The following is a 27,472-nucleotide window of genomic DNA, read 5'->3' on the forward strand; positions in this document are numbered from 1 at the left end:
GGCTGCTGGAGAGGATGATGGCAGGGGGACACTGAGGGACACAGGGCACTGGAGGGACACTGAGCATCCCCCTGCCATCATCCTCTCCAGCAGCCACAGCCCGCACAGCTCTGGGTGTCGGGTCGTGACATCACCATGTTATTCAGGAAGTGACATCACCATGTTATCCAGGAAGTGACATCACCATGTTATCCAGGAAGTGACATCACCATGTTATCCAGGAAGTGAAGCGTTGATGCAGTAGTAAGTGCAGGGAAAAAAGCACTTTATAAGCATTTCCCATAATAAGTGTATATTGGTGATTTGTATAACTTTTGGGGGGCAATGCAATATTTTAATAAAGCTTTCCGCCAGACTACTCCTTTAAAGCGAATTTGTACCAACTATCTGCCTCCCCCCCACTCCCAACTGCTTGTACTGTTGGATTGCAAGAATGCGTCACCTAAATTTTCTTTTACTGATTACACTCAAGTACTAAAATTTATTCTTTTATTCTAATCTGTTTCTATTTTCTGACCTTAATGTTTTTTATTTCACTTATTGTACATTGTTATGGTGGCTGTCATGTTGGCTGCGCTGTTCTTAACGGCATTTAGTGACAGGCTTTACAGCAAGCCTCATGGACATAGATGATAATAGACTCTGTCCCCTTGTGATTAATGTGAAATTTTATTGAGTGGCTATTGTTTTGATGCTATCAACCTACTGGAGTCACATATTGCTGCAATGCTGTACAGATCACTTTACAGCAGTCTCATCTTATCACCACAGACACAACAGGAAGTTCGATAATCGATAAACGATAATCGTTCGGTTGAAATGCAGTTAACGATTAACGACCAAACAAGAAATCGTTGATCGCTTTATAAGACCTGGACCTATTTTTTATCGTTGCTCGTTCGCAAAACGTTTGCAAATCGTTCGCATTGAATAAGACGTCGTTTGCAATAGATAGGAACGCAATAGCAAAGAATTAGCAAAGAAAAAACTATCGCAAATACGATCATAAGTAACGATTATCGTTCCATGGAAATGAGTGAACGATTTCAGGTCTTTTGCAATAGCGGTCGTTTGAGATTGTTAATCGTTAATGATTATGCGAACGATAATCGTCCAGTGGAAGAGGGCCCTTAGCTTAGTTTTAGCCTCAGTGGGGAGAGTGAAAACTGCACGATCTCAGGATTATTTTATAACATAGATAAAAAAATGGAAGATTAGAAAAAAAAAAGTCAATAAAATTTTTTGAAAAATTTTGTTTAACATAAAAATATTATTTAAACAATAAGTCATTTTCTGATGGCACATTCCCTTTAATCCAAGATCTGTCCTGGATTCTGTTCGGCATGTGATAGAGTAATTCTCCTAAAAAACATCTAGCAGCGCTGTGTCAAAGAGGCGTGGCCTACAGAACCTGTGCCCTAGGCCTGCGACTCCTTTCCGTTCCTCTTCCCCGCCCTCCTCATAATTAGAAATACCACTGGGTGGGATTCCTCTTCAAAGTTTTAAAATTTAATCTCATGCAATGTAGTGAGTCACAGAACTGACAGGAGAAGGAATGGGAATCCCAGCCAGGGGCGTTCCTAATGACGAGGAGGGCGGGGAGGAGGAATGGAGATGCGTTGCAGGCCTAGGGCACTGGTGCTCTAGGCCGCTCCTCTTTGACACAGCGCAGCTAGATCAAAAGATGTTTTTTAAGAGAATTACTCCATCATCTGTCGAACGGACCCCAGGACAAATCTTGGATTAAAGGCAGCTATCCAATGGTATAAGTTGTTTTGGGGCATTGTGGGTACAGATTTGCTTTAATAGTCTGAATGTAGTCAACTAGTGACTATGTTCAGGTAGTTTCCCAAACATATTTGTATATTTACTTATAGGTGTCAAACTCAGGCCTTCCAGCTGTTGTAAAACTACAATTCCCATCATGCCTGGACAGCCATGCTAAAGCTTTGCTAGTTTTGCAACAGCTGGAGGGCCTGAGTTTGAAACCCTTGGTTAGCACAATAGAAACAGGTCAATTATACTCTCAGCCCTGCTATATCTATATGGATATATAAGTACCTAGTCTTCTGTGTAATGTTGGCAATAATAATGATAGGTATTCATAAGAAATTAGCACTTGCACTCGATTCGTGTCAAGTTTTATAAAATTTCCCATATTTTGTTAGGCTCGTTTTCTTGAAGTCTTCAGTAGACTCTGTATCGCCATTCCGTCTGCCATCTCATATTAATACCATTCCTTTCTTGGTAATGGAATTTTTTTTTTTTTTAATAAGGCAGTTGAGCATATTTCCACAATGAATGCTTCTCAGCTGAAGTCATCTTTTCTTCCTATAGAGGAAACCTCATCAATGCTATAAGCGATTGGCGAATTTGTGCAAATTCAATTTCAAAAGATCTCTAATGAAAAGGAATAAAACTCTGATCTGAGAGAAATGACTTCTGTAAGATGAATGGCAGGGGAGTAGCTCTCTAAATACATTTCAACCCATCCACAAGTCAAATCCTTTGCTGAGATGCCATGAATAATCTCCGAATGAATAGACACTATTGCTACAAGTAGATTATAATAACAAATATTTCCAGCATTTGCTATCGGTATCGTAGCAGCAGAAAAAAAGAGCGGAAATCCATGAGAAATATATGAACAAACAGCCTAAAAGCTTAAAAATAAATAGGGTTTGGGATTACTGACAACGTCATCGCAGCAGTGTCCGATCCTGGTGCGTCTTGTATCTCTGGATACAAAACAAATGAATCCGAATCCTTATTCTATGTATTAGGTGCTCATTTTGTGATACTCGCACTATTCAGTTATAAGAAAATATAAGGGCACCATGTAGTTATTTTTTTACCATATATGGTCATATCAATATCCAATTTTCATTCAAACTATCTACAAAGATTGAGGTGATGGAACTGAAAAAACACAATTAAAAGGAAAAAAAAATCTCAAATTCCTTCCCTTTAAGATTTTCCATCCAGATTTGTGGGCAGAAAATCTGTAAGACTTTGACATAAAAAAGTGAAGCTGCAACTTTGTGTAGATTTGCAGAGAATTTCTTTCCAGATTTACCAATGGAAAAATTCAAAGCTGTAAATCACTTAAAGAGGTACTCTGTCTATTTTTTATTTTTTTTCCAAATCAACTCGGTTTTAGAAAGTTATATAGATTTGTAATTTACTTGTGCAGTAATTTACTTGGAATGTGCAGTAGCCTGGTGTGAACTGGGCCTGGTGTTTGCTTCCGGCAATTTGGGAGTTAAAGGGGTTATCCCGCGCTACAAAAACATGGCCACTTTTCCCCCCTCTCTTGTCTCCAGGTCAGGTGTGGTTTTCAATTAAGCTCCATTTACTTCATTGAAACTGAGTTTGAAACCCCACCCAATCTGGAGACAAGAGAGGGGAAAAGTAGCCATGTTTTTGTAGTGCTGGATAACCCCTTTAAGCTGAGTTCTGCTGGACTTGATTATGCAGCTGAATAGTCTGTGTGATTGACTGGTTTCTATGCCCGTCTGCAACCTGGAAGATTAGAGCGCTGGTCCAATGGGGATCAGGCTCTTGGTCAGCATAAAAGAAAGCTGAGGCAGTCCCCTGATCGCTGGCTATTAGGTTTCATACCCTGGTCCCAGCTCCCCCTGTCTATTCCTGCGATCCCCGTCCTAACTCCCTCTGCTTGCTCGACTTTCTTACCTGACCTCTGGCTTGACTTTTGAATATCCGATTGTTACCTGATTCTGTACTACGCTGCCCATTTGGTTCTGACCTTGCCTGTTTGACTATCCCATATTGTGTTTGTTTGTCTGTCTTGTTATAGCTGAAATTATTTCACATACATTTAGAAGGACGGTAGACTGACACTCTGTCTTATTTATATGTGCTGGACCATTAAATCTCCCGCTATTTGTTATCCACCATTCAAAGGATGACTATTCAATGATACTATTGACTTGTGTTGAGTGAGCACTTAAATGCTCGAGTTAAAGGAGAAGGCCGGCCAAAACTATTTTTTAATATGTTATTACTTACGGAAAATTTCTAATGTACATTAATTATGGGAAATGCACATATAGGGCTATTTCCCTTAATTTAGTAGATCAGGGAGACTTCAGATTCTCTAAAAAGAGATGACGTCACGCCTGCAGGGGCGCACTATATATAGAAGTCAATGAGTACCATTGACTTCTATATATAGTGCGCCCCTGCTGGACACTCCATTGAAATTACAATGGATGTGTATGTACATGTAATACAGTATACAGTGTTTTTGATTGAATACATTTATGGAATACTTTGGGGAGCAAGTGTCCTTGCTCCCCAAAGTATTCCATAAATGTAATCAATCAGTACATAACAGTAAGCACGCCGCCGCCACCGAATGCCCGCCACTACCAAACGCCCGCCGAACCGCCGCTCTGGATTACACTCAACTACTACTCTCATCAGAGAGAGTAGTAGCTGGGTTCTATCGCCGCTGCCGTCGCCGCTGCTGCTGCTGATAGGTGCAGGGGAGTCGCTCATCACTCTGCAGCTCTCATCCCCCTCCGCTCCCCCCTCCTCCAGCCAAACTTTACTCTATGTGATCGCTGAATCCCCACAGGCGCCGCTCTCCGATCACGCATGCCGGCCGGGGACACCAGGAAGCACCGGGAGCCGGCATGCGTGATCGGAGAGCGGCGCCTGTGGGGATTCAGCGATCACATAGAGTAAAGTTTGGCTGGAGGAGGGGGAAGCGGAGGGGGATGAGAGCTGCAGAGTGATGAGCGACTCCCCTGCACCTATCAGCAGCAGCGGCAGCAGCGATAGAAGCGATAGAACCCAGCTACTACTCTCTCTGATGAGAGTAGTAGTTGAGTGTAGTCCAGAGCGGCGGTTCGGCGGGCATTCGGTAGCGGCGGGCGTTCGGTGGCGGCGGCGGCGTGCTTACTGTTATGTACTGATTGATTACATTTATGGAATACTTTGGGGAGCAAGGACAGTTGCTCCCCAAAGTATTCCATAAATGTATTCAATCAAAAACACTGTATACTGTATTACATGTACATACACATCCATTGTAATTTCAATGGAGTGTCCAGCAGGGGCGCACTATATATAGAAGTCAATGGTACTCATTGACTTCTATATATAGTGCGCCCCTGCAGGCGATCCATTGTAATTACACCCCCGGTTCGTGACGTCATCTCTTTTTAGAGAATCTGAAGTCTCCCTGATCTACTAAATTAAGGGAAATAGCCCTATATGTGCATTTCCCATAATTAATGTACATTAGAAATTTGTCTAACTTTCCGTAAGTAATAACATATTAAAAAATTGTTTTGGCCGGAGTTGTCCTTTAACCCCTTAGTGACCGCCATGCTGCCTTTTCACGGCGGCCACTAATGGGCTTTATTCCGATGCGTACGCCTTTTAACGGCGGGCGCATCGGAATAAATTACCGCCCGGCGGCGGCTGCAGGACGGGTGATCAGCGGTCAGTGTGACCGCTGACACCCTCCTGTAACTGCCCGGAGCGGAGGATTCTCCGCTCCGGGCAGTTTAACCTGTTAAATGCCGCTGTCAAACCATGACAGCGGCATCTAACGGGTCCCGGTGGATCCCGGACGGCGCCGTGGTTCACTTACATGATCGCGATGTCCCGCGGCGCCGTCCGGGGTCCCGATGTCTCCATGGTGATTCCGGGGTCCTAATGAAGGTCCCCGGGGTCACCATGGAGATGCCTGATGCTGACAGGGGTGGCCGCGGCTATTGCCTGTCAGCATGAGGCATGATACAATACATTGCAGTACATCAGGTACTGCAATGTATTGTATCAGTGATCTAAGTATTTTACACTAGTGTACAGTAATGTACACTAGTGTAAAAGTAAAAAAAAGTGAAAAAAAGTGTGCACCAAACACAACACAGCCCCCCCCCCCCCCAGCCCCCCCAATAATAAAGATGCATTACATTCCCCATACACTATAAAACATTACATAAAAGTGATCAAAAACACAAATCCTATACATATTTGGTATCGTTACGTCCGTAACGACCCAATCTATAAAACTATATCAATAATTATATTGCACGACACACGCTGTAAAAAAAAAATAAAAAAAACAGTACTAGAATAGCTGTATTTTATCAATCCACTTTAGAAAATACGTCATAAAAGAGATCAAAAAGTCATATACATATAAAACTTGGTATCAATAGAAACTACAGATCTTCCCGCAAAAAATAAGCCCAAAACCAGCTCTGTCGCGCAAAAGATGAGAACGCTATGGATCTTGCAATGCAGGGACAGTTTTTGTGGGTTTTGGCTAGGAAGATAGTTTCTATTGCGCCAAAGCGGTAATAGTTAAAAAAAACTATACAAATGTGGTATCGCCGTAACCGTAGCGACCCAGAGAATACATGTGTTATGTTATTAGTGACCGCCGATACGGATTTTTACGGCGATCACTAATGGGCTCTATTCTTCTGCCATCAGCTCTTTATGGCGATGGTGCAGAATAGTGCAGCGGCGCCGGTAATGCCCGCAGCCTCCTCCTCTCAGCTATCGGAGGTAGCTGAGGGGTTGGGGGAGAGTGTGGGGTCAGTCCCGGCCAGTCCCCTCACCGGTGATCGCCGTTATTATCAGTATAAAGGCGGCTACCGGTAACGGGCATTGCCAGCGCAGCTGAACGCTTTCATCTCTTCTCACCGTGAATCCACAGTGAGAGGAGATGAAAACATGTCCCCCCCATCCCCAGAATTAACCCTAGTGACCTGGCCACTGACCCTCCCCTCCCTGGGCGGCCATCTGATCCAAGATGGCCGCCGTCATCACTGTGAACAGACTCTGTTCACAGTGATGGATTCCTAAAAATGATCCAAGCTTCATTCTTTCCACCACAGGAGGTGGCGGAGAGCATGGGGCAATGATCGGTGACCACCCGGTGTGGTCCTAGTACAAGTGATCAGCGGTATATACTATATACCACTGATCGCTTGTTCCAAATGGTGCCGGCACTTTTTTACGCCTGTCACCAAAGTCAAGTGCCCTGGATTATCCGTAACCACCCTGGATTACTTGTAACCACCCCAGATTACCTGTAACCACCCCAGATTACCCATCACCACCCCAGATTACCCGTAACCACCCCAGATTACCCGTAACCACCCCAGATTGCCCGTAACCACCCCAGATTGCCCATAACCACCCCAGATTGCCCGTAACCACCCCAGATTGCCTGTAACCACCCTAGATTGCCTGTAACCTCCCCAGATTGTCTGTAACCTCCCCAGATTGTCCGTATCCACCCCAGATTGCCCGTATCCACCCCAGACAGCCCATAACCATCCCAGACAGCCCATAACCATCCCAGACAGCCCATAACCATCCCAGACAGCCCATAACCACCCCAGATTGCCTGTCACCACCCCAGAATGCCCGTAATCTCCACAGATTGCCCGTAATCTCCACAGATTGCCCGTATCCCCACCCATAGCCCATAACCATTCCAGACAGCCCGTAACCACCCCAGATTGCCACAGACTGCCTGTAACTACCCCAAATTGCCTGTAACCACCACAGATTGCTCGCAACCACCCCAGATTTCCCGTCACCACCCCAGATTTTCCGTCACCACCCCAGATTGCCAGTTGCATCCCCAGATAGTCAGTGAACACCACCAGATTGCCCGTCACCTCCCCAGATAGCCAGTAACCACCCCTAGATAGCCAGTAAACACCCCAAGATTGCCCATAACCACCCCATACAGCCAGTAACCACCCCAGATTGCCCGTAACCACCCCAGATTGCCTGTGACCACCCCAGATTGCCTGTGACCACCTCAGATTGACCGTAACCACCCCAGATTGACCGTAACCACCCCAGATTGACCGTAACCACCCCAGATTGGCACAGACTGCTCGTAACCACCCCAGATTGCCCATAACCCCACCAGATTGCCTGCTGCCACCTCAGATAGCCAGTAAACACCCTGAGATTGTCTATTACCACCCCAGATAACCAGTAAACACCCACATATTGCCTGTAACTAAAATGACACTCCTTCTCTTCTGAGCCCTGCTGTGTGCCCATACAGTGGTTTATGCCCACATATGGGGTACCATTGTACTCAGGAGAACCTCCATTACAAGTTTTGGGGTGCTTTTTCTCCCTTGTTCCTAGTGAAATTGAGAAATTTCAAACTAAACAAACATGTTATTGAAAAAATTCATTTTTTTTTCATTTTTACGGTCTAGTTTTGAATACTTTCCTCCAATAACTGTGGGGTCAAAATGGTCACCACACCCCAAGATAAATTCCTTGAGGGGTGTACTTTCCAAAATGGGGTGATTTTGGGGGGGAGGGTTCTATTCTGTAGACATTACAGGGGCACTGCAAACGCACCGGGCGCTCAGAAACTTCTTCAGGAAAATCATGCACTGAAAATGCTTGGCGCTCCCTCCCTACTGAGCCCTGCTGTGTGCCCACACAGTGGTTTATGCCCACGTAATGGGGTACTGTTCTACTCAGGAGTACCTGCCTTACATATATTGGGGTGAGTTTTCTCCCCTGTTTCTCGTAAAATTGAGAAATTTCAAACTAAACAAACATGTTATTGGAAAAATTCTATTTTTTCATTTTTACTGTCTTCTTTTGAATACTTTCCTCTAATACCTGTGGGGTCAAAATGGTCACCACACCCCAAGATGTATTCTTTGATGGGTGTACTTTCCAAAATGGGGTGACTTTTGGGGGGAATCTATTCTGCTGACACTACAGGGGCTCTGCAAACGCACCTGGCGCTCAGAAATTTCTTCAGCAAAATCTGAACTGGAAATGCTAATTGGAGCTCCTTCCCTTCTGAGCCCCGCTGTGTGCCCACACAGTGGTTTATGCCCACATATGGGGTATCGTTCTACTCAGGAGTACCTGCCTTACATATATTGGGGTGAGTTTTCTCCCCTGTTCCTCGTGAAATTGAGAAATTTCAAACTAAACAAACATATTATTGGAAAAATTCTATTTTTTCATTTTTACTGTCTTCTTTTGAATACTTTCCTCTAATACCTGTGGGGTCAAAATGGTCACCACACCCCAAGATGTATTCTTTGATGGGTGTACTTTCCAAAATGGGGTGACTTTTGGGGGGGTTCTATTCTGCTGACACTACAGGGGCTCTGCAAACGCACCTGGCGCTCAGAAATTTCTTCAGCAAAATCTGAACTGGAAATGCTAATTGGCGCTCCTTCCCTTCTGAGCCCCGCTGTGTGCCCACACAGTGGTTTATGCCCACATATGGGGTATCGTTCTACTCAGGAGTACCTGCCTTACATATATTGGGGTGAGTTTTCTCCACTGTTCCTCGTGAAATTGAGAAATTTCAAACTAAACAAACATATTATTGGAAAAATTCTATTTTTTCATTTTTACTGTCTTCTTTTGAATACTTTCCTCTAATACCTGTGGGGTCAAAATGGTCACCACACCCCAAGATGTATTCTTTGATGGGTGTACTTTCCAAAATGGGGTGACTTTTGGGGGGGTTCTATTCTGCTGACACTACAGGGGCTCTGCAAACGCACCTGGCGCTCAGAAATTTCTTCAGCAAAATCTGAACTGGAAATGCTAATAGGTGCTCCCTTCCTTCTGAGGCCTGCTGTGTGCCCATACAGTGGTTTACGCCCACATATGGGGTACCGTTCTACTCAGGAGAACCTGCATTACAAAATTTGGGGTGCATTTTCTCTCATGTTTATTATGAAAATGAGATACTTTAATCTTAACAAATATATTATTGGAAAATTTCTATTTTCCATTTTTTTCCGGCCTAATTGTGAATACTTTCCTCCAGCCCCTGTAGGGTTAAAATGCTCATTATACCCCTAGATTAATTCTTTAAGGTGTCTAGTTTCCAAAATGGGGTCACTTATGGGGGTTTCCAGTATACAAGCCTCCTAAATCAACTTAAAAAAAGAACTGGTCCCTAAAGAAATCAGTTTTGGAAATTTCATGAAAATTTGATAATTTGCTGATACATTTCTAAGCCCCATAACAGCCTAAAAAAGTTAAATATGTTTACGAAATGAAGCCAGAATAAAGAGGACATATTGATAATGTGACTTACTAACTAATTTTTGTCATGTGCCTTTTTTTTTTAGAAGCAAAGAATTTCAAAGTTCGTAAAGTGCAAAATTTTCAAATTTTTCATTATATTTTGATGTTTTTCACAAAAAACACACAAGACAGTGACCAAATTTTGCCACTAACATAAAGTACCATATGTTACGAAAAAACAATCTCAGAATCGCTAGCATACGTTAAAGCATCACTGAGCTATAAGCGCATAAAGTGAGACAGGTCAGATTTTGAAAAATGAGCCTGGTCATTAAGGCCCAAACAGGCTTGGTCCCTAAGGGGTTAAAGGGGTTATCCAGTGAAAATCTTTTTCTTTCAAATCAACTGGTGTCAGAAAGTTATATAGATTTGTAATTTACTTCTATTAAAAAAATCTCAAGTCTTGCCATACTTATCAGCTGCTGTATGTCCTGCAGGAAATGTTTTATTTTCAGTCTGACACAGTGCTCTCTGCTGACATCTCTGGCCGAGACAGGAGCTGTCCAGAGTAGGAGAGGTTTTCTATGGGGATTCATAGAAAATCAAGACAGAGTTCCTGTCTTGGCCAATGATGGCAGCAGAGAGCACTGTGTCAGAGTGAAAATCAAACAACATTTCCTGCAGGACATATAGTAGCTAATAAGAATGGGAAGACTTGAGAATTTTTAATAGAAGTAAAATTACAAATCTAAATAACTTTATGACACCAGTTGAAAAAAATAAATCCTGCAACATTAATTCCCATTCTGCCTATAGGCGCCATTTGGATTCTTTGTCTTATGAGAAATGAGTAGAAGAGAGATTTAATCTCAATATTTTAAGATGTTATTCTCTATCCATAAGATAGGGGGATAAAAAGCTGACTGCTGGGACCCCCCATTGATCATGAGAAAGGGGACAAAATTATCCCTGAAATAAATGGAATACACATGTAACAAGCACGCTATTTATTTTCCATGGGGCTGCTGAATATTTCCAAGTTCAGTGGTCAGAAATATTTATCAGCCTCATTGAGAATAAATGTAATGCTGGCCATACATATGAGGTGGATAACATTCTTAATGCGGAAAACTTTGTCACCATCCATGTGATCGGGGCAAACCAGCAGTTGGACAGCCACCTACTGTATCTGCTTGTAATCCGCTATCCATGGCATCCATAACATCTTATGATGTGAGTATCCCTTTAATTGTGTTCACCAATAGAGTAACTTAGCGGACACTAGAGCCCTATTCGTCAATTCAGGCCAGTGATCAGCTAATGAAGGAACATGCGATAACCCAACAGCAGATCTCCATATATGATAGGGGATGGGCATCTGACAGCCATTTAAAGCAAAGGGCTGTACAATCTAGTGATCTTTCATGCAGCCCTGGCCACACGATCACTGAACCATGTAATAGACTCTATAAACAATCACCAATCTTGAAGATCAGCGCTTGTTTACACTGAGGTTTGGGTCATGTAATACGGCCTTTACACAAGGACTTGTAGCATGTGTTGACCCCATCAGCAAGAATCTGACCATCTGGCTTTCCAGTTTTGTACGCATATAGGACTTCTGGATCCTATCCTTTGAGACCTACACTTATTTTCTTCAGCTTTTTGTATGCTGGCGATTTCTCTGCCCAGGCTAGTCTGTTCCTTCTGTCTTGGGTATAACTATATTACAATTGCATATACAAATCTTGCCAAATTGGCTTCAAGGAACAAACCTGTGCTGTAAAAGAGTAAAAAGAACAGAGAGCATAATGTCTTCTTATCAGTACTATGCAAGCGAAATCACCCATATTCATGTCTGAGCAGCCATGACCTATATACATTATACTTCTTAGCCTCCAGTACACCATAAATCACATTTTACTAAAAAAATATTTTAAAGTAATTTTACCATATTAGATTTACAACGTTCCCCCTATTGTAATTTTACTAACGTTCGCAGAGATGTCACCCTAGAAGACCTGGGTAAAACATTTATGCACTTAACATTAGGCTGGGTTCACACTACGTTTTTGCAATCAGTTTTTTTCCATCAGTTTTTGAAATAAAAAGGATGGAAAAACATGCAATTGTGTGCATCCATTTTGATCCAGTTTTTCATTGACTACCATTATGAAAAAAAAAAAAGGATCGAAACACCTTTTTTATTGTACAAAAAAATGTACTTGACCTTATTTTTGTGTACGTTAAAAAAAACGGATGCTCTTTGATCCATTTTTTTTTAATAATGGAAATCAATGGAAAAACGTATCAAAACAGATATACACAATTGCATCTGTTTTTCCATCTGTTGTTTTGCAAAACCGGCAGAAAAAAAAACCGATTTCAAAAACGTAGTGTGAATGCAGCCTTATTTGGCAATTTCATTCTACTTTTAAAAGTGGCCCAGCTGAGCTCAAAAACTAAAAAGAATGATACTCACCTACGATCCCCCTGATCCCTGTCACTGGCATTTCAACATCACCTGATCCATGCTGCTCATCACCACCTGGTCTCCATTGTGAAACAGGAAGTATCTATTTAGCCAATTACTGGTTGAATTGGGTCACCGATTCAGTGAGTGACTGAACAGGTGCATTTTTAGGCTATGTTCACACTACGTAAATACCGTAGTGATCACGGCTTTTGTTGATCCCGGCCGTGATTACTACAGTACTTACATTGTGCTGCAGGCTGAGGGAATCCCAGCCAGAGTGTAAACACATAGTATACACTCCAGCTGGGATTCACTAGCGGCACCACAAGAAAGTGACATGTCGGTTTTCTGCAAACACTATTCATTGAATAGTGGCTGCAGAAAACCCTGTCAGTTTACACAATGGAGCGTGTGGCTCTGGCCGCACGCTCCATTGTGTGCAGTGAAGAATTAGGATGTGGGCGCGAACTCAGCAGCGGTAAATATCATCCGGCCGTTACTGCAGTACCGGATGATCTTTTCTGACACCGGCCGGGCCATGGAACGACCGGTGTCTCACAATGTGTGAACATAGCCTTATGTTGATATGAAGGCCAGCATGTATTGATCAGCAACAAACAAACACTGCCCAACCAGCAGTGGTGGGGATTGTGGGAGATGAGTATACATTTATTTATATTTTTCAGCCAAACCTGGTCACTTTCTAAAGAAAAAAGAAATTGCCCCTTCAACTTACACAGGGGTTTAACCTTATTATAACACTTAAAAATGATAAGCATCCTAGTCTACCCTACATTACAGCAGAAATGCGTTGGCGGGATTACTGGTTAAAAAAATAAATGAAAATTGCTCTAATAGAAGAGTTGGCCCTCCCGAAATTGTGGCCAAATAACAGCAATTGTTTTTATAATAAATAACTAGAATAGTAATTATAGTCATTTGATAATAATGGCCGCAAATGTTCATGACCATTATTTATTCAAAGTCGGCAGTTGTGTTGTTTGAACCTAGCCTAAAGCTGTCACTGGACTGCACCAATGGGCATGTGGGTGGCCCAACCTTAGAGAAGAGGCCCACTATAAAGGGGTTGCCTAGTTGCTTATAAGTAGATATATTAGAGCCTTGTGTTTATATCTGGAAAATTATGCTCCGCAGCTATAGATGATTGGGGACAGTTGGATGTGTAATTTTTGTCTTGTTTTTCTCTTATAATAGAACAGATAGAGCGAGCATTAGAGAGAACAAGCTTTCAGTATGCACAGATCTGCTCGCTATCTAGATCAGTAACCATTTTCTTCTTATAGTCCAAATGTAAATTGTTATTGCCTCTAAGCGTTTTACTATAACCCAGGGGAACATCGGAAGATGCAAAATGACAGCTCCAGAACCTAAATGGTAGACTCTGGCGGCAGCGATGAATAACAATAAAAGTTGAGCTTTATTTTACAGTATTTTTCCACAATAGAGCCAAGTGAGACGTTCAATACAAGTGGATTTAGTTACCAGTCTTGCTTCAGTGATATTTGCTAAAGGCCAAACCTTAGACACATAGAAAAGTGTGGTATGCTCGCCTTTGTGAGGGGAATAGAGAAGCTATAGTTCTATTTCTTGGGGATATGGGGTGTGATGGTGAGGAAAGTAAAAGATTTAGAGGGGTTTGTGAGGAGCAGAAGATGACTTAACCCCTTAAAGGCCGGGCCTGAAATGACCTTAAGGCCAATTGTCACTTTTGCCTTTTCGTTTTTTCCTCCTCGCCTTCTAAGACCCATAACTCTTTTATTTTCCCATCTACAGGGTCATGTTAGGGCTTGTTTTTTTCCAGGAGCAGGTGTACTTTGTAATGGTTTCTTTTAATCTACCATAAAATAAATGACAGAACCCCCAAAATATCATTTACGGGGTATTTTGGGTTAAAAAAAAAGTGTGATTCTGCAAATTTTGGGGGGTTTCCATCTTCACGTAATGCACTTTACGGTAAATCTGGCATTTTTTCTTTAGTCTATAGGTCGGTCTGAACACGGAGATATGCATGTTTACTAGGTTTAAAAAGGCCCTATTGTGACTATTATAGCACTTTTATTTTTCACCTACGGGGTCGTATGGGACATTATTTTTTGCGCCATGATCCCTAGTTTTTATTAGTTAAATTTTTTTCTAGATCATACGTATAGATCACTTTTTAATACACTTTTTTATATATAAAATGTAATTAAAAAAAGCTATCACTGCGTTTTTTTACCGTTTTTTGTTCATGCTGTTCACCGTAAGGGAGCAATATTGTTTTATTTTAATAGATCGGAATGTTAATTCATTTTATTATTTTTATGTGTTTTATTTATAAAATGGAAAGGGGTGGGGGATTTTTACTTTTATTGGGGGAGGGGCTATGGGGCATTTTTAAAAACTTTTATTAATTCCCCCCCCACACTTTTTAAGTCCCCTTAAGGGACTTGTACATCATTATATTAGATTTCATACACTGATCCCTGCTATGCCTTCACATAGCAGGGATCAGTGTTATCAGCGACCTTCTGATAGAGCCTGCCTGTGACAGACTCTATCAGAAGACTGACGATCAGACTGCACGGAGGTAAGCACTAGACCTCCTGCAGTAAGGCCATGGGATCGGGACCCCCGCAGCATGTCTGTGATCCCGATTGGTAGGTGACAGGAGATGCTCCTGTCACTTACACTTAAACGCTGAGGTCGCAGCACAATCGCTGCATTTAAGGAGTTAATGGTGGAAGCCGCACGATCGTGGTGGCCCGTCATTAACGGTGGGGGCCGACTGCTGATTGCACCCTGTCCCCACCTGCTAGGAAGCGAGCTCAGCTCCTGACGTAAATGTTTGCCCCTGGCAGTTAAGGGGTTAAATAGGTTGTCCATCTTAAACTAATTTGTCCCCTATATAGGGGGAAAGAACATGAGTGGTGAAGGGATCTGCATCACAACATCTTAACTGTCTGCAGTCAAGAACAAAGTCGGTAAGAGAAAGAGACGGGTGTGGTGGAATCAAATTAATACAGCAAAGAGTGAAAGAGAGCAGTATTCAGACAAATGCAAGACAAATTAAAATATATGTCCAAAATACAGTCAACAGCACATCCTCTGCTGTACTTTATGGAAAGAGACTGGCGCTAAAGCCCGCATGGGCACGGATGTTACTTCCATGATGTTAGCCAAACACTATAATAGAAAGATTTGCAACTTTTTTCTGCATTGTGAACCGAAAAAACTGAAATTGTTTGTTACCCAGTACTCTGAATTCTGAGTTGTTTATACCAACACTTGCTTTATACCATATACCAACCAAAATGAATAGAAATAAAATCGGCAAAATTGAAACAGGATAAATGGTTCCCATGCCCTGTAAATAAAATAACAGTATAAAACTAGGGGCAGCCATAAGAAATGCAATTCTTTATTTATAGTACTATATTGAAATATAGTAGGTATAAAAGCTAATATATAAGAGCAAGATAGCAGTCACAATGAATAAATGTATACAACAGGACCACAATCTCATATAAGCCCCTACTGTATGTTACATAGACAACAGTACTATTGCAATCTGAGGCAGTAACATAAATAGGTATAAAGGGTTGTCACATACTTTTGATTTTTTTTTATTGAAGTAATTTTTTTTAATGACCGCTTTTCCAAATTCAATATTGTTAATGAATCTATAATAACTGTAATACACTGTAATGAAGGACACTTACATTTAGATGAGGAGCCACTTGAGGCAGATCTTGATCCTCCTTTCAAAGAGAAGACTCCTTTGCCTCTGCGTGTTGCTGGCACTGTTATACGGGGCCGTTTTAGGGGGATCACAGCGCGGGGAGGAGGTGGAACGCGTCCATGTCCGTAATCAAACAACCTTCAAAAATGATAACATTATGTTATTAGTTTTGTCTCTTAAAATTATCATAGTATGATCACATTATAAAATCAAGTTATGAATAGAAATTGAGGCTATACAGAAAACGTAAAGACAATATAAAAGTTCAGATATAAAAACTGAATTTTAGAACTTCCCATGTTGTAAAATTAAATAGGTGGCATCATGTATATTATTTTCCAGTAATAGTCATACATATTCTCATATATTCATGGAAATATACAGAAAAGGGGACAAATCAGGTTACATCTTTTAATTCAATTTTTTTAAATTTTTTGTCACAACTTTTTTTTTTTTGCATATAACAAGAAGCAGAAAACAATATACAATAGTTCACTCGTGTCAACATGGAAAACAATGGTAGAAAAATATTAGATGAAGACTGGGTAGATCATAGGTTATAATACTTGCATTTGTCTATAGTAATGTGGAACGGATTAAACAATGAACAAGAACAGCTGAAAAATCGGAGGTGAAGGTTTAGTCGGGGGAATTATAATAATAATAATGCTTTTATTTGTATAGTGCCAACTGAAGGAAACCTGCACAAACATGGAGAGAACATCCAAACTCTTTGCAGATGTTCTGTAGAGGAGGAGAATTGGAGGCAGAAGTTATGCAGCCTTAACATTTTACCAAATTGTTACCAGTTTTGGAATCATATTTTCAAAAAGTTATCGTATTTCCTATTTTTCTTATGGTTGAGTTTTCATACAGTTAAAATTGACCGCCCAAATTTTTATTGAAAAGTTGATTCTCTATAGGAGTGGCACTTTAAAAGAAGATGGATAGTATGCATAGTACATAGGGTGGTACTGAAAATTTCTCATGGAAAATCTAGTCTGAAAATGAGGTGGTCTTTAGGAGAGGTTTTATTTGCAATTTGCTTTGGCTATCCATAGAAATATAGAGAGAAAAGTGCAGAGCTACCTCTTCTGATCTTCCCAAACACATAAACGCTTGGCTTAGCGCTCATGTAGGAATGGAAAGAGTGAGCTGCTCCGAGATTCTTCTATTGGTGGCTTATATTCCTGAGAACAAGAGCAAGAGAATGATTTGCTGCTACAGATGGTTGATTGGTCACTCCAAAATTGGCAAGTTTGGGGGCCTTTAAAAGGGTACTACAGACAATTTATTTTAAATCAACTTCTACTCAAGTCTTCCAGTACTTATCAGCTGCGGTATGTCCTGCAGGAAGTGGTGTATTTTTTTGCAGTCTGTCACAATGTTCTCTGTTGCCACCCCTGTATACTTTAAAAATGGTAACTGCAATTCGCTCTAGAAAACTTCTTTCTGTGACAGTACCAGACATGGACAGAGGAGGCAGCAGAGAGCACTGTTTCAGACTGGAAAGAATACACCACTTTCTGCAGCACATACAGTAGCTGAGAAGAACTGGAAGACGAGTTTTTAAAAAATATAAGTCATTTACAAACCTGTATAACTTTCTGGCACCAGTGTTTTTCTCCGGAGTACCCCTTTAATGTCACAATCTATTAGCGTTATGTGTCCCATTGCTGTCCTTGCAGTTGGATCTCCATGTTCTGACTCGTGCAAGTGCATTTTGTAGCTTAGTCATGAGTGAGTAAAGCTTTTTGTTATCAGCCTCATTTTATTTTCCTTGCCCTCACAGTTCATATCACTCATATTACTCAGTGTCTGTATGCGGGAAGAAGCCACTTATCACATCTGCTTTATAGAACATGTGAATCATCTTAGTATAGAAGTTTTTAAAGTATTCTTCAAATAAAAGTTCCAGTGTTTGGTAAGAAAACTGCATCCACCCACACAATGTACTACTGCATTGTGTATTGATTGACATATGACAGCTGTAAAGGGTTCGCCTGTTACCATATGCTCTCCTAGCTTCTAAAAGAAGTGATGGAAGAGGAGATATGTGCACTGGGAGCTGTACTGTACTTATGTTATGGCTGAAGTATAAAATCAGATAAATCTGTTATCATTAGGGGAGAGCAGTCAATCTAATTCTCTTTGTCTTTATAGCTGGCTATTATTCACATGGAAGGAAAAATGGTCCCTTAGAGATAATACTCCTAATCTATGTTCATGGAAATGTCTTCTGAAGTAAGGGATAAATAAAACATAAAATGCTGAGAAAGATGGAAGCCTATAAATAAATACAGTCTGTACTATTTTGTTGCCTTTGTTCCCTAAGATAATGGATCTACTTTGAAGCGTTCATGGTTATGACGACCTCGGGGAGAGTTTTCAGATAAGTGATTGGCAATAGACCGATAGAATTAAGCAATGGTTGAAGAAGACCGCTAGGTGGATCAAAAGACTCATAATTCCACTTTAAAAGGACCCTCTTAGCCCCTTTATGATGTTCTTTATGAGGGTATCTTGAGATAGTGACAGACATGGATTTCAGTGGTCTGTCGATTATGGGTGAGTATGTAGAAGTTCTGGAAAACTGTGATACGAATACTCCCAGGCAGGAGTCTGATGTTTATAAAACACGTAGGCTTTTCCCATCACCCAACATTGATTGACAGCTATCTGCCGGTCAGTATGCATATGGAGGAAAATAGACAGTAGAAGGGCGGGTGGAGCCTGCATCTCACGGACATTAAGGGTGCCTTCATATGTATCGGATCCGCAGCGGATTTCACGCTGCGAATTAGCAGTAAAATCCGCTGCGGATCCAGTGCCAGTATGTGAGTAAACCCCCGAGAGCATACATTACCTGCTCGGCTCCCGGCTTCGGTCCCACTCAGCCAATCAGTACTGCCGTGCACCGATTGACTGAGCAGGGCCAATGGGAACCTGGAGCCTTACATGCAGCCACGGCACCGAGCAGGTAATGTATGCTCTCAGCGGGGGAATGAATGGCACTGGATCCGCAGCGGATTTCGCTGCAAATTCACATCGGGAAATCCGCTGACGATCCGGTACGTGTGAAGGCACCAAAAATGAGTATTCCCATCTGAGCTTGTTATCCCTTATTCATAGGATAGACCAGTACTTCACAATTCCAGTCCTTGTGGCCCACCAACAGGTCATGTTTTGAGGTTACCCCATATAAAGATCACCTGTTATAATACCTGATGCACCGAGTATAATTATATTACTTGTGAACTACTAAGGAAATCCTTAAAACATGACCTGTTGGTGAGGCTTGAGGACTGGAATTGAGAAACACTGGGATAAAAGAGAATATAGGATAGGGATATCAAGTGGATTGCTGGGGGATAGGACCTCCAAGACCAAGACCTCCCTTGTACGATTTCAGGACCAATAAGGGTATTAGCAGTCCTATGGGTAAGAGATAGTGGTGGTCTTTGTAAACTAAAATTTGATCAAGGAAACATTAGACCACAACACATACATCACCTCCAACATTTATGCTCCAGAGGGAAGTCTTGGAAGAAAGGATATGCAAAATAACCCTCACAATGTTCTAAGACTTCTAGTTGTAGTGAAACGTGATAGACCACCTTCATATGAAAACCGTGTAAATGCACCAGTCCATGTTTCTCTAAAATCTTGCAGCCACCATCACAGTCTTTATGGGGCTGTCAATCTGCCAATCAACACTAGCCCTAGTGCTATGTATAGGGTACACACATCTATAACAGTGCCAGTTTTAGGTGTCTACACCCTATTTTAGTTTGTGTTGAGGGACAGGCTACTTGGATGATTGTGATTCAGGAAGCACACACAGATATATGAAAGGTACTATGTGTCTCCTCGACCTATCAGCTATCTAACAGTGTCAGCAGTTTAAAATGTAAATTAAAGCAGACAGATTGACTTTAAGACCATCTGGTTGGATAACATATAAAAAAGTTTCATGTAAGTTTCAGTTCGACAACTTTTTAATACCTAATATAATGATCACTTACATTTTCTGGGATAATTGTCATTTCCCCACTTAGGGTTTTGATTTGGTTGGCTGCACAAATACAATAGAACCATAATAAAGGGATTTATTTCCTTGCATAGGAACACAATCACATTTCCAAACTGATTTGGATGATGTGTCATCAAATAGAAGCAGGGTAATGTTGATGAGTGTATCTGTTTCACTAGAATGTATTGCCAAATTATTCCTCTTTTCTATTTTTGAAGTTTATTATGCAGAACCAGATTCTCATCTGAGGAGCCTGGGGGCAGAAATGCTCTTCAGATACATTATGATCATACAGTGCACATGTGAGATAGGCAGTATGCCATGGATACATAGAAGAGTGTAGCCCAACTGCATATCAGTGCTTACTGCATACACTTTTATCATATGTTTAAGGCTATGTTCACACTGCGTATATGTCCGGACGCATATTTTCACAGCCGGACATATACGCGGTAAACTCCGGCCGGGGATTTACGCTACTTGCGGCCGGCTACGTACGGAGCGCGAACTTACGCCCGAAGTCTACTTACACTTCCCGAGCGCCCTATGTAGCGATCTGACAGCGGTCTTTTACTTGGAAATCTTCGCCTAGCCCCGGACACCCCACAGAACCTTTTGGATCGGCACAAAAAGCTGCAAAAATGAAGAAATCACCTCTACGTACGGGACCGCATGTAACGCTATGGGCGTAAGTTACGGCATTTTCATCCGCAAACAATGGTCTGGTTAATTTTTTACGCCGGCGCATACGATCCGGGCGTAAGTTCGTACGTAGTGTGAACTGTGCAGCCTTACTTCGTATACTTTCCATTATACGCAAACTACGTAAGTCTCCAGCCGCTTATTCACGGAACGCGCTATGGCCGGAAACTTACGTAGTGTAAACATAGCCTCATAGTGAATAAAGACGACTGCACCAACATAGATTAGGCTCCATTCCCTACTGAGTTCACAAAAAGAAGCTTACCAGTTCAACAACTTGCTACATATTTAACTTAAATTCACCAAGAAAAAAAAAGTGTTGGCAAAACTGGTAACACTGCTACATATATACCAGCACCACAGGTAGGTACTATGGGGAAATTTATCAAACATGGAACTTGGGAAGAAGCTGTAAGGAGCATCTCCCATTCTGGAGGTCGCAGTATTATATATTTTTATTTTTTGAGTTACAAATCATAAATAATTCCATAATCCCATTGTTCATCCAATACATCTCTAGTATGACAAATACAGTTGACTATATCTATTATGAAGAGTGTTTTACATACTGGGAATGCTTTGGATCATTTGCTTTGGACAGTGGGATTATGGAATTATTGCTGTGTTGAAGCTGAAAAAATAAAAGTAAGGCTGGGTTCACTACATTTTTATAACCGTTTTTGCAAAAAACGCATGAAAAACGCATGCATTTGTGAGCATCGGTTTTGATCCATTTTCCCACTGACTTCCATTATAAAAAGAAGCGGATCAAAACGCATCAATTTTTTGAACGTGCACCAAAACGTAGCTCACCTGATTTTTGTGTACGTTAAAGAAAAAAAAAAAAGTCTTTTAATGCATTTTTTTAAATGGAAGTCAATGGAACTTCCATTCCAAAAACATACAGATAGGTAAATCACTGCGGAAACTGTGTGCGCTATACAAATAAATAAATACATACATAAATAAATAAAATGGAAAAACAAATCAAAACGGATGCACATAAATGAATGCGTTTTTCATCCTTTTTTTTTTGCAAAAATGAATGAAAAAAACATAGTGTGAACCCAGCTTTAGGGTTAACATACAGACCCATACCTCAACAAGGGCTTCTTGCACCTAATGAGATATTTGGTTCTGTTGGTCACCATAATGTAAGTGCCATATCAAAGTCTGTACTTAGGTTAGGTTCACACATATGTTAAAGGGAAACTTTAGGCTAGAAGAATCTAGCCTAAAGATATCTTCCTATAGTGCATGGAGCAATGAGAATTAATGTAAGTTTCTTACCTTATCCTCTACACTGTTTTGTGATATTATCAATTTATTCCCAATGCTAATAAGCCATTCTGGTGTACTGGGGCCAGGACTACCTCCCCCAGTGTACCAGTTTGGCCCGGCTGGCCCTCCCCTTCTAATTATTATCAGTGGGCTGGTAGGGGTGGATCCATAGTCCAGCCCCCAGTGCACCAGGGAATAAGCTGATAATAACACAAAAACAGCGCAGAGGATGAAGGTAAGAAAATTACCTTCATCGTCAGTGCCCCGTGTGCACTATAGAGAACATATCGGCAGGTTACATGAAGTTCTAACCACCTGCAAACAGTTTCCCCTTAAGGGTTTTAATTACAGGACAAGCAATTGCAGCCTTGAAAGCTATTTTGTCCAGTAAATACTGAATACCATGATGAAAAACGCAATGGACTGCATTAAAGTCACTGGGGTGGTTGGCATTCAACCACTATTATTTTCATGGTTCTGCTCATTTGATGGAACAAAGACAATGAAGAACGTGTGACCACAGTTGGGGAACAAAGTAGGCCATGGGTGGGAGAAATATGACACCCTAAAAATTCTACAAATAACACTACTCCTGTATATAAATGTGCCTGCAAATGCAACTCAGTTTAGTCTACATTAATGGACTTCAGTTTTGGTACCAGTCCCAACTCATGGCATATATATATATATATATATATATATATATATATATATATACTACCGTTCAAAAGTTTGGAGTCACATTAAAATGTCCTTATTTTTTAAGGAAAAACACAGTACTTTTCAATGAAGATAACTTTAAACTAGTCCTAACTTTAAACAAATACACTCTATACATTGCTAATGTGGTAAATGACTATTCTAGCTGCAAATGTCTGGTTTTTGGTGCAATATCTACATAGGTGTATAGAGGCCCATTTCCAGCAACTATCACTCCAGTGTTCTAATGGTACAATGTGTTTGCTCATTGGCTCAGAAGGCTATTTGATGATTAGAAAACCCTTGTGCAATCATGTTCACACATCTGAACACAGTCTAGCTCGTTACAGAAGCTACAAAACTGACCTTCCTTTGAGCAGATTGTGTTTCTGGAGCATCACATTTGTGGGGTCAATTAAACGCTCAAAATGGCCAGAAAAAGAGAACTTTCATCTGAAACTCGACAGTCTATTTTTGTTCTTAGAAATGAAGGCTATTCCATGCGAGAAATTGCTAAGAAATTGAAGATTTCCTACAATGGTGTGTACTACTCCCTTCAGAGGACAGCACAAACAGGCTCTAACCAGAGTAGAAAAAGAAGTGGGAGGCCGCGTAGCACAACTAAGCAAGAAGATAAGCACATTAGAGTCTCTAGTTTGAGAAACAGACGCCTCACAGGTCCCCAACTGGCATCTTCATTAAATAGTACCCGCAAAACACCAGTGTCAACATCTACAGTGAAGAGGCGGCTGCGGGATTTTGGGCTTCAGGGCAGAGTGGCAAAGAAAAAGCCATATCTGAGACTGGCGAATAAAATAAAAAGAATAAGATGGGCAAAAGAACACAGACATTGGACAGAGGAAGACTGGAAAAAAGTGTTGTGGACGGATGAATCCAAGTTTGGGGTGTTTGGATCACAAAGAAGAACGCTTGTGAGACGCAGAACAAATGAAAAGATGCTGGAAGAATGCCTGATGCCATCTGTTAAGAATGGTGGAGGTAATGTGATGATCTGGGGTTGCTTTGGTGCTGGTAAGGTGGGAGATTTGTACAGGGTAAAAGGGATTCTGAATAAGGAAGGCTATCACTCAATTTTGCAACGCCATGCCATACCCAGTGGACAGCGCTTGATTGGAGCCAATTTCATCCTACAACAGGACAATGACCCTAAACACACCTCCAAATTGTGCAAGAACTATTTACAGCAGAAGCAGCAGCTGGTATTCTATCATAGGTAATGGAGTGGCCAGCGCAGTCACCAGATCTGAACCTCATTGAGCTGTTGTGGGAGCAGCTTGACCGTATGGTACGCCAGAAGTGCCCATCCAACCAATCCAACTTGTGGGAGCTGCTTCTAGAAGCGTGGGGTGCAAAAGGTGTGCAATGCTGTAATTGCTGCAAAAGGAGGATTCTTTGACAAAAGCAAAGTTTGATATAAAAACAATGTTATTTTAAATACAAGTCATTATTTCTAACCTTGTCAATGTCTTGACTCTATTTTCTGTTCATTTCACAACGTATGGTGGTGAAGAAGTGTGACTTTTCATGGAAAACACAATTGTTTGGGTGACCCCAAACTTTTGAACGGTAGTGTATATATCTTTTTTTTTTTTCCCAATGTCATACATCGATCGCATTTGAAGCACAAACTGCACAATAACACCATGTAAAAAATAAAATGCGTTATACACCAATTACATACAAATCTATTGCGGAATATAAAGCGATACATTCTTTTCCCGTCGCAACTATTAAAATTGCCCATAAAACCTTCATAATTGCGGATAATGTCTCCCTTGGATGACGTCCCTTTAATATCGAGCAGTACTTGATTCTAATCAGTGGCTCCTTGTGTCAGACACGCTCTGCATGCTACAATAAGCCATCTAAATGTAAGATTCAAGTGTCAGCTCACTTAATGGTTGCCTTTGTAAGAAGACATTATAATTCACTTTTGTGATTTGTTGCTCTGCCTCAATGAGTTTTACATCAGAAAGGTTGAAATTCTTTACTCAATCCACTATACACATTGTTAAAAGATTTATGTATGCAGCCATGGTCTGATGAAGGCTGATGAAGCCGTCTATTAAATACCAACTGCACCTGTCATCTATCTATCTTGGATAAAGTATAAATATAGTATTAGCAATATAAATAAAAAACAAAGAAAACCTCCATAGAAGGATAAATACAGCAGCTCTCCGATGCCACCTTTTGAAGGTAGCTTTCCCTCTTAAAGGTGACATCAGATAGTTCCTTCTTCCCAGAATTCTCAGTGGAGCATGAATGACCTCTGTCTCTGCACGTCTTTGATGCTGTCCTCAAGGAGAAATATTACCTCTATGGTCCAAATTTTTTTTTTTTAGTAAATTTTGAACAAAGAGATAGAATCTTCTAATGGGCCTGAAGGATCCCTTAAAATAGTGTCTCTGTATACCACCCACCAATGCTTATTTTATTACTAGGAAAAGCATTATGGACTATGAACCATTGGTTGGGTGCATGGCTTATATATATGGGACAAAAAAGTCAACTAATACCTTATAATACCATGTTTCCCTTGGGTGCAATTAACCTCTTCACATCAGTAATCTGTATATATACGTTCCTGACTGTGAGAGGGTTTGATGTGTGCGGGGCCGCTGTAATCCCACAGCTGCCTCTCATTAACCCCTTAAACACTGCGATGCACAGCAATCGCATCGTTTAAGGTACTCGGTGACAGGACGAGCTCCTTTCACTGAGTGATCTATGGCATAGCATAGATCAATATATGCAATTGCATGTTAAACTTTAAATAAGAGTGTGAAAAAAAAGTGTAGGAACAAAAGTTTTTAAAAGTATTAAAAAAAACCCTTATAACCCCCCCAATAAGTTTAATATATCTCCTTGCCCATTATAAAAAAAAACAAAAACACCCCAAAACATATTATATATCATAGCGTGCAGAATTGTCTGATCTATCAAAATATATCATTATTGTTCTCACGCATTGAACGGCGTAAAAAAAAAAAAAAAAAAACGACACGCACACCAGGATTGCTGATTTTTTAAAGTAATATGTCAGAAAAAAAAATAATAAAAAGCGATCAAAACTTTTCTTTTACAACAATAGAAAATAGAAAAATAGAGATCATGGCGGAAAAAAATGACGCCCCAACCAGCCCTGTAGGTGGAAAAATAAAAGCGCTATGGCTCTTAGAAGGCGTGGAGGAACATTACATTAGTTTGAACCGGACATCCTGGGACCAATGGCCTCAGTCATGAAGGGGTTAATAAAGTGCAAGCTAGCCAAATGCACTACATATTAATGCACTACAATATTAAGAAGCCCCCTTCCTCCTGAACAGCAGATATGATAGTGGAATTTTATCTATATTATGCACCTGTGCAGCCTACTGTACCCTACTGGATTTTCATACCACCATTTACTTTCATATGCCTTATTAACTTAAAGAGATGTGCCACCCACTAAGATTTCAGGGGCAGCACAATCTATGGGATCAGCCTAGGAAAAAATAATTTAATTGTTCCTCAGCCAATTGCTGTGCCTTTTACACAGGATAATAATTTCCCTGTATTTAAGGACCTGTGGTCAGTCCACCCAATATTTTTATAAAAGCATTTAATAACCTTTGGTACCCTGATTTCAATAACATGCCTAAAGAGTACCTAAAGAGGGACATATCAAATGTTTTCTTCGGTCGGGATCTGAGTGTTCAAACTGTCACGAATGAGGAGAATTAGCTTGGAAGAGTCAGCAAACAGTGCGTTCTCTCCAGGCTTTGTGTCATGTTACCTGGACGGCCATATAGTGTAAGTCTATGGAGCTGACCAGGTTGGAAAATAACACAGAACTGGGAGTAAACGCATTGCGTGCGTTTTTCTCCTGGCTTGTTCTCCTGATCAGTCACAGTCTGAACAATGAGACCCTGTTCGATCAAAACTTTTGACATGTCTCTCTGACATCAAATACAGGTATAGTCCGACAGCATCCCGATAAAGGTCGATACTTGATAAAGACCACACCGGTCGAAATGTCACTTGTTACCTGTACTTGGATATGTGAATAAAGCCTTGAAAACCTTTATTGGGATGCTGTCACTCTACCTGCATTTGATCTACATGTATCCATGTATCCACACTCCTCTTTACTACTCTCTGTCTCTGATGAGCAAAGCGAATCTGGCAAATCAAGATTTGCTGCGAATAGCTATGTCAATTTGCTTTGTTCTGGAAAGCGAATTCCCACTGATTGGTTATGAAAATTCGCAAAAAAACAAATGGGCGGCCTCACATGCTGTCTGGAGCATCACTGCGCGGGAGAAAGGGATTAACCATAATCCTTAGCGCCCATCCAATCAGCTGCAGGCCCCTCTGTGTTGTCAGCACCTCTCCCTCTATATAAGGCGGTTCGGTTCGAGTCGATCCGAACCCGAACGTTCGGTATTTGATTAGCTGGAGCTGCTGAACTTGGATAAAGCTCTAAGATTGTCTGGAAAACATG

General features: G+C 41.1%; 1 protein-coding gene across 5 annotated transcripts in view; it reads right to left on the reverse strand.

Annotated features, from left to right (window-relative positions):
* The window catches only part of RALYL (RALY RNA binding protein like), a 492,568-nt gene that overhangs the window by 20,556 nt on the left and 444,540 nt on the right, over positions 1-27,472 (reverse strand). For all 5 annotated transcript variants that reach the window (XM_069957428.1, XM_069957429.1, XM_069957426.1 and 2 more), the window contains one exon: positions 16,231-16,388. In XM_069957428.1, coding sequence (XP_069813529.1) covers positions 16,231-16,388 — 158 coding nt within the window. The remainder of the gene's footprint in view (positions 1-16,230; positions 16,389-27,472) is intronic.

Source organism: Dendropsophus ebraccatus, chromosome 2 (genome assembly GCF_027789765.1).
Source record: "Dendropsophus ebraccatus isolate aDenEbr1 chromosome 2, aDenEbr1.pat, whole genome shotgun sequence".
NCBI classification, from domain to species: Eukaryota; Metazoa; Chordata; class Amphibia; order Anura; family Hylidae; genus Dendropsophus; species Dendropsophus ebraccatus.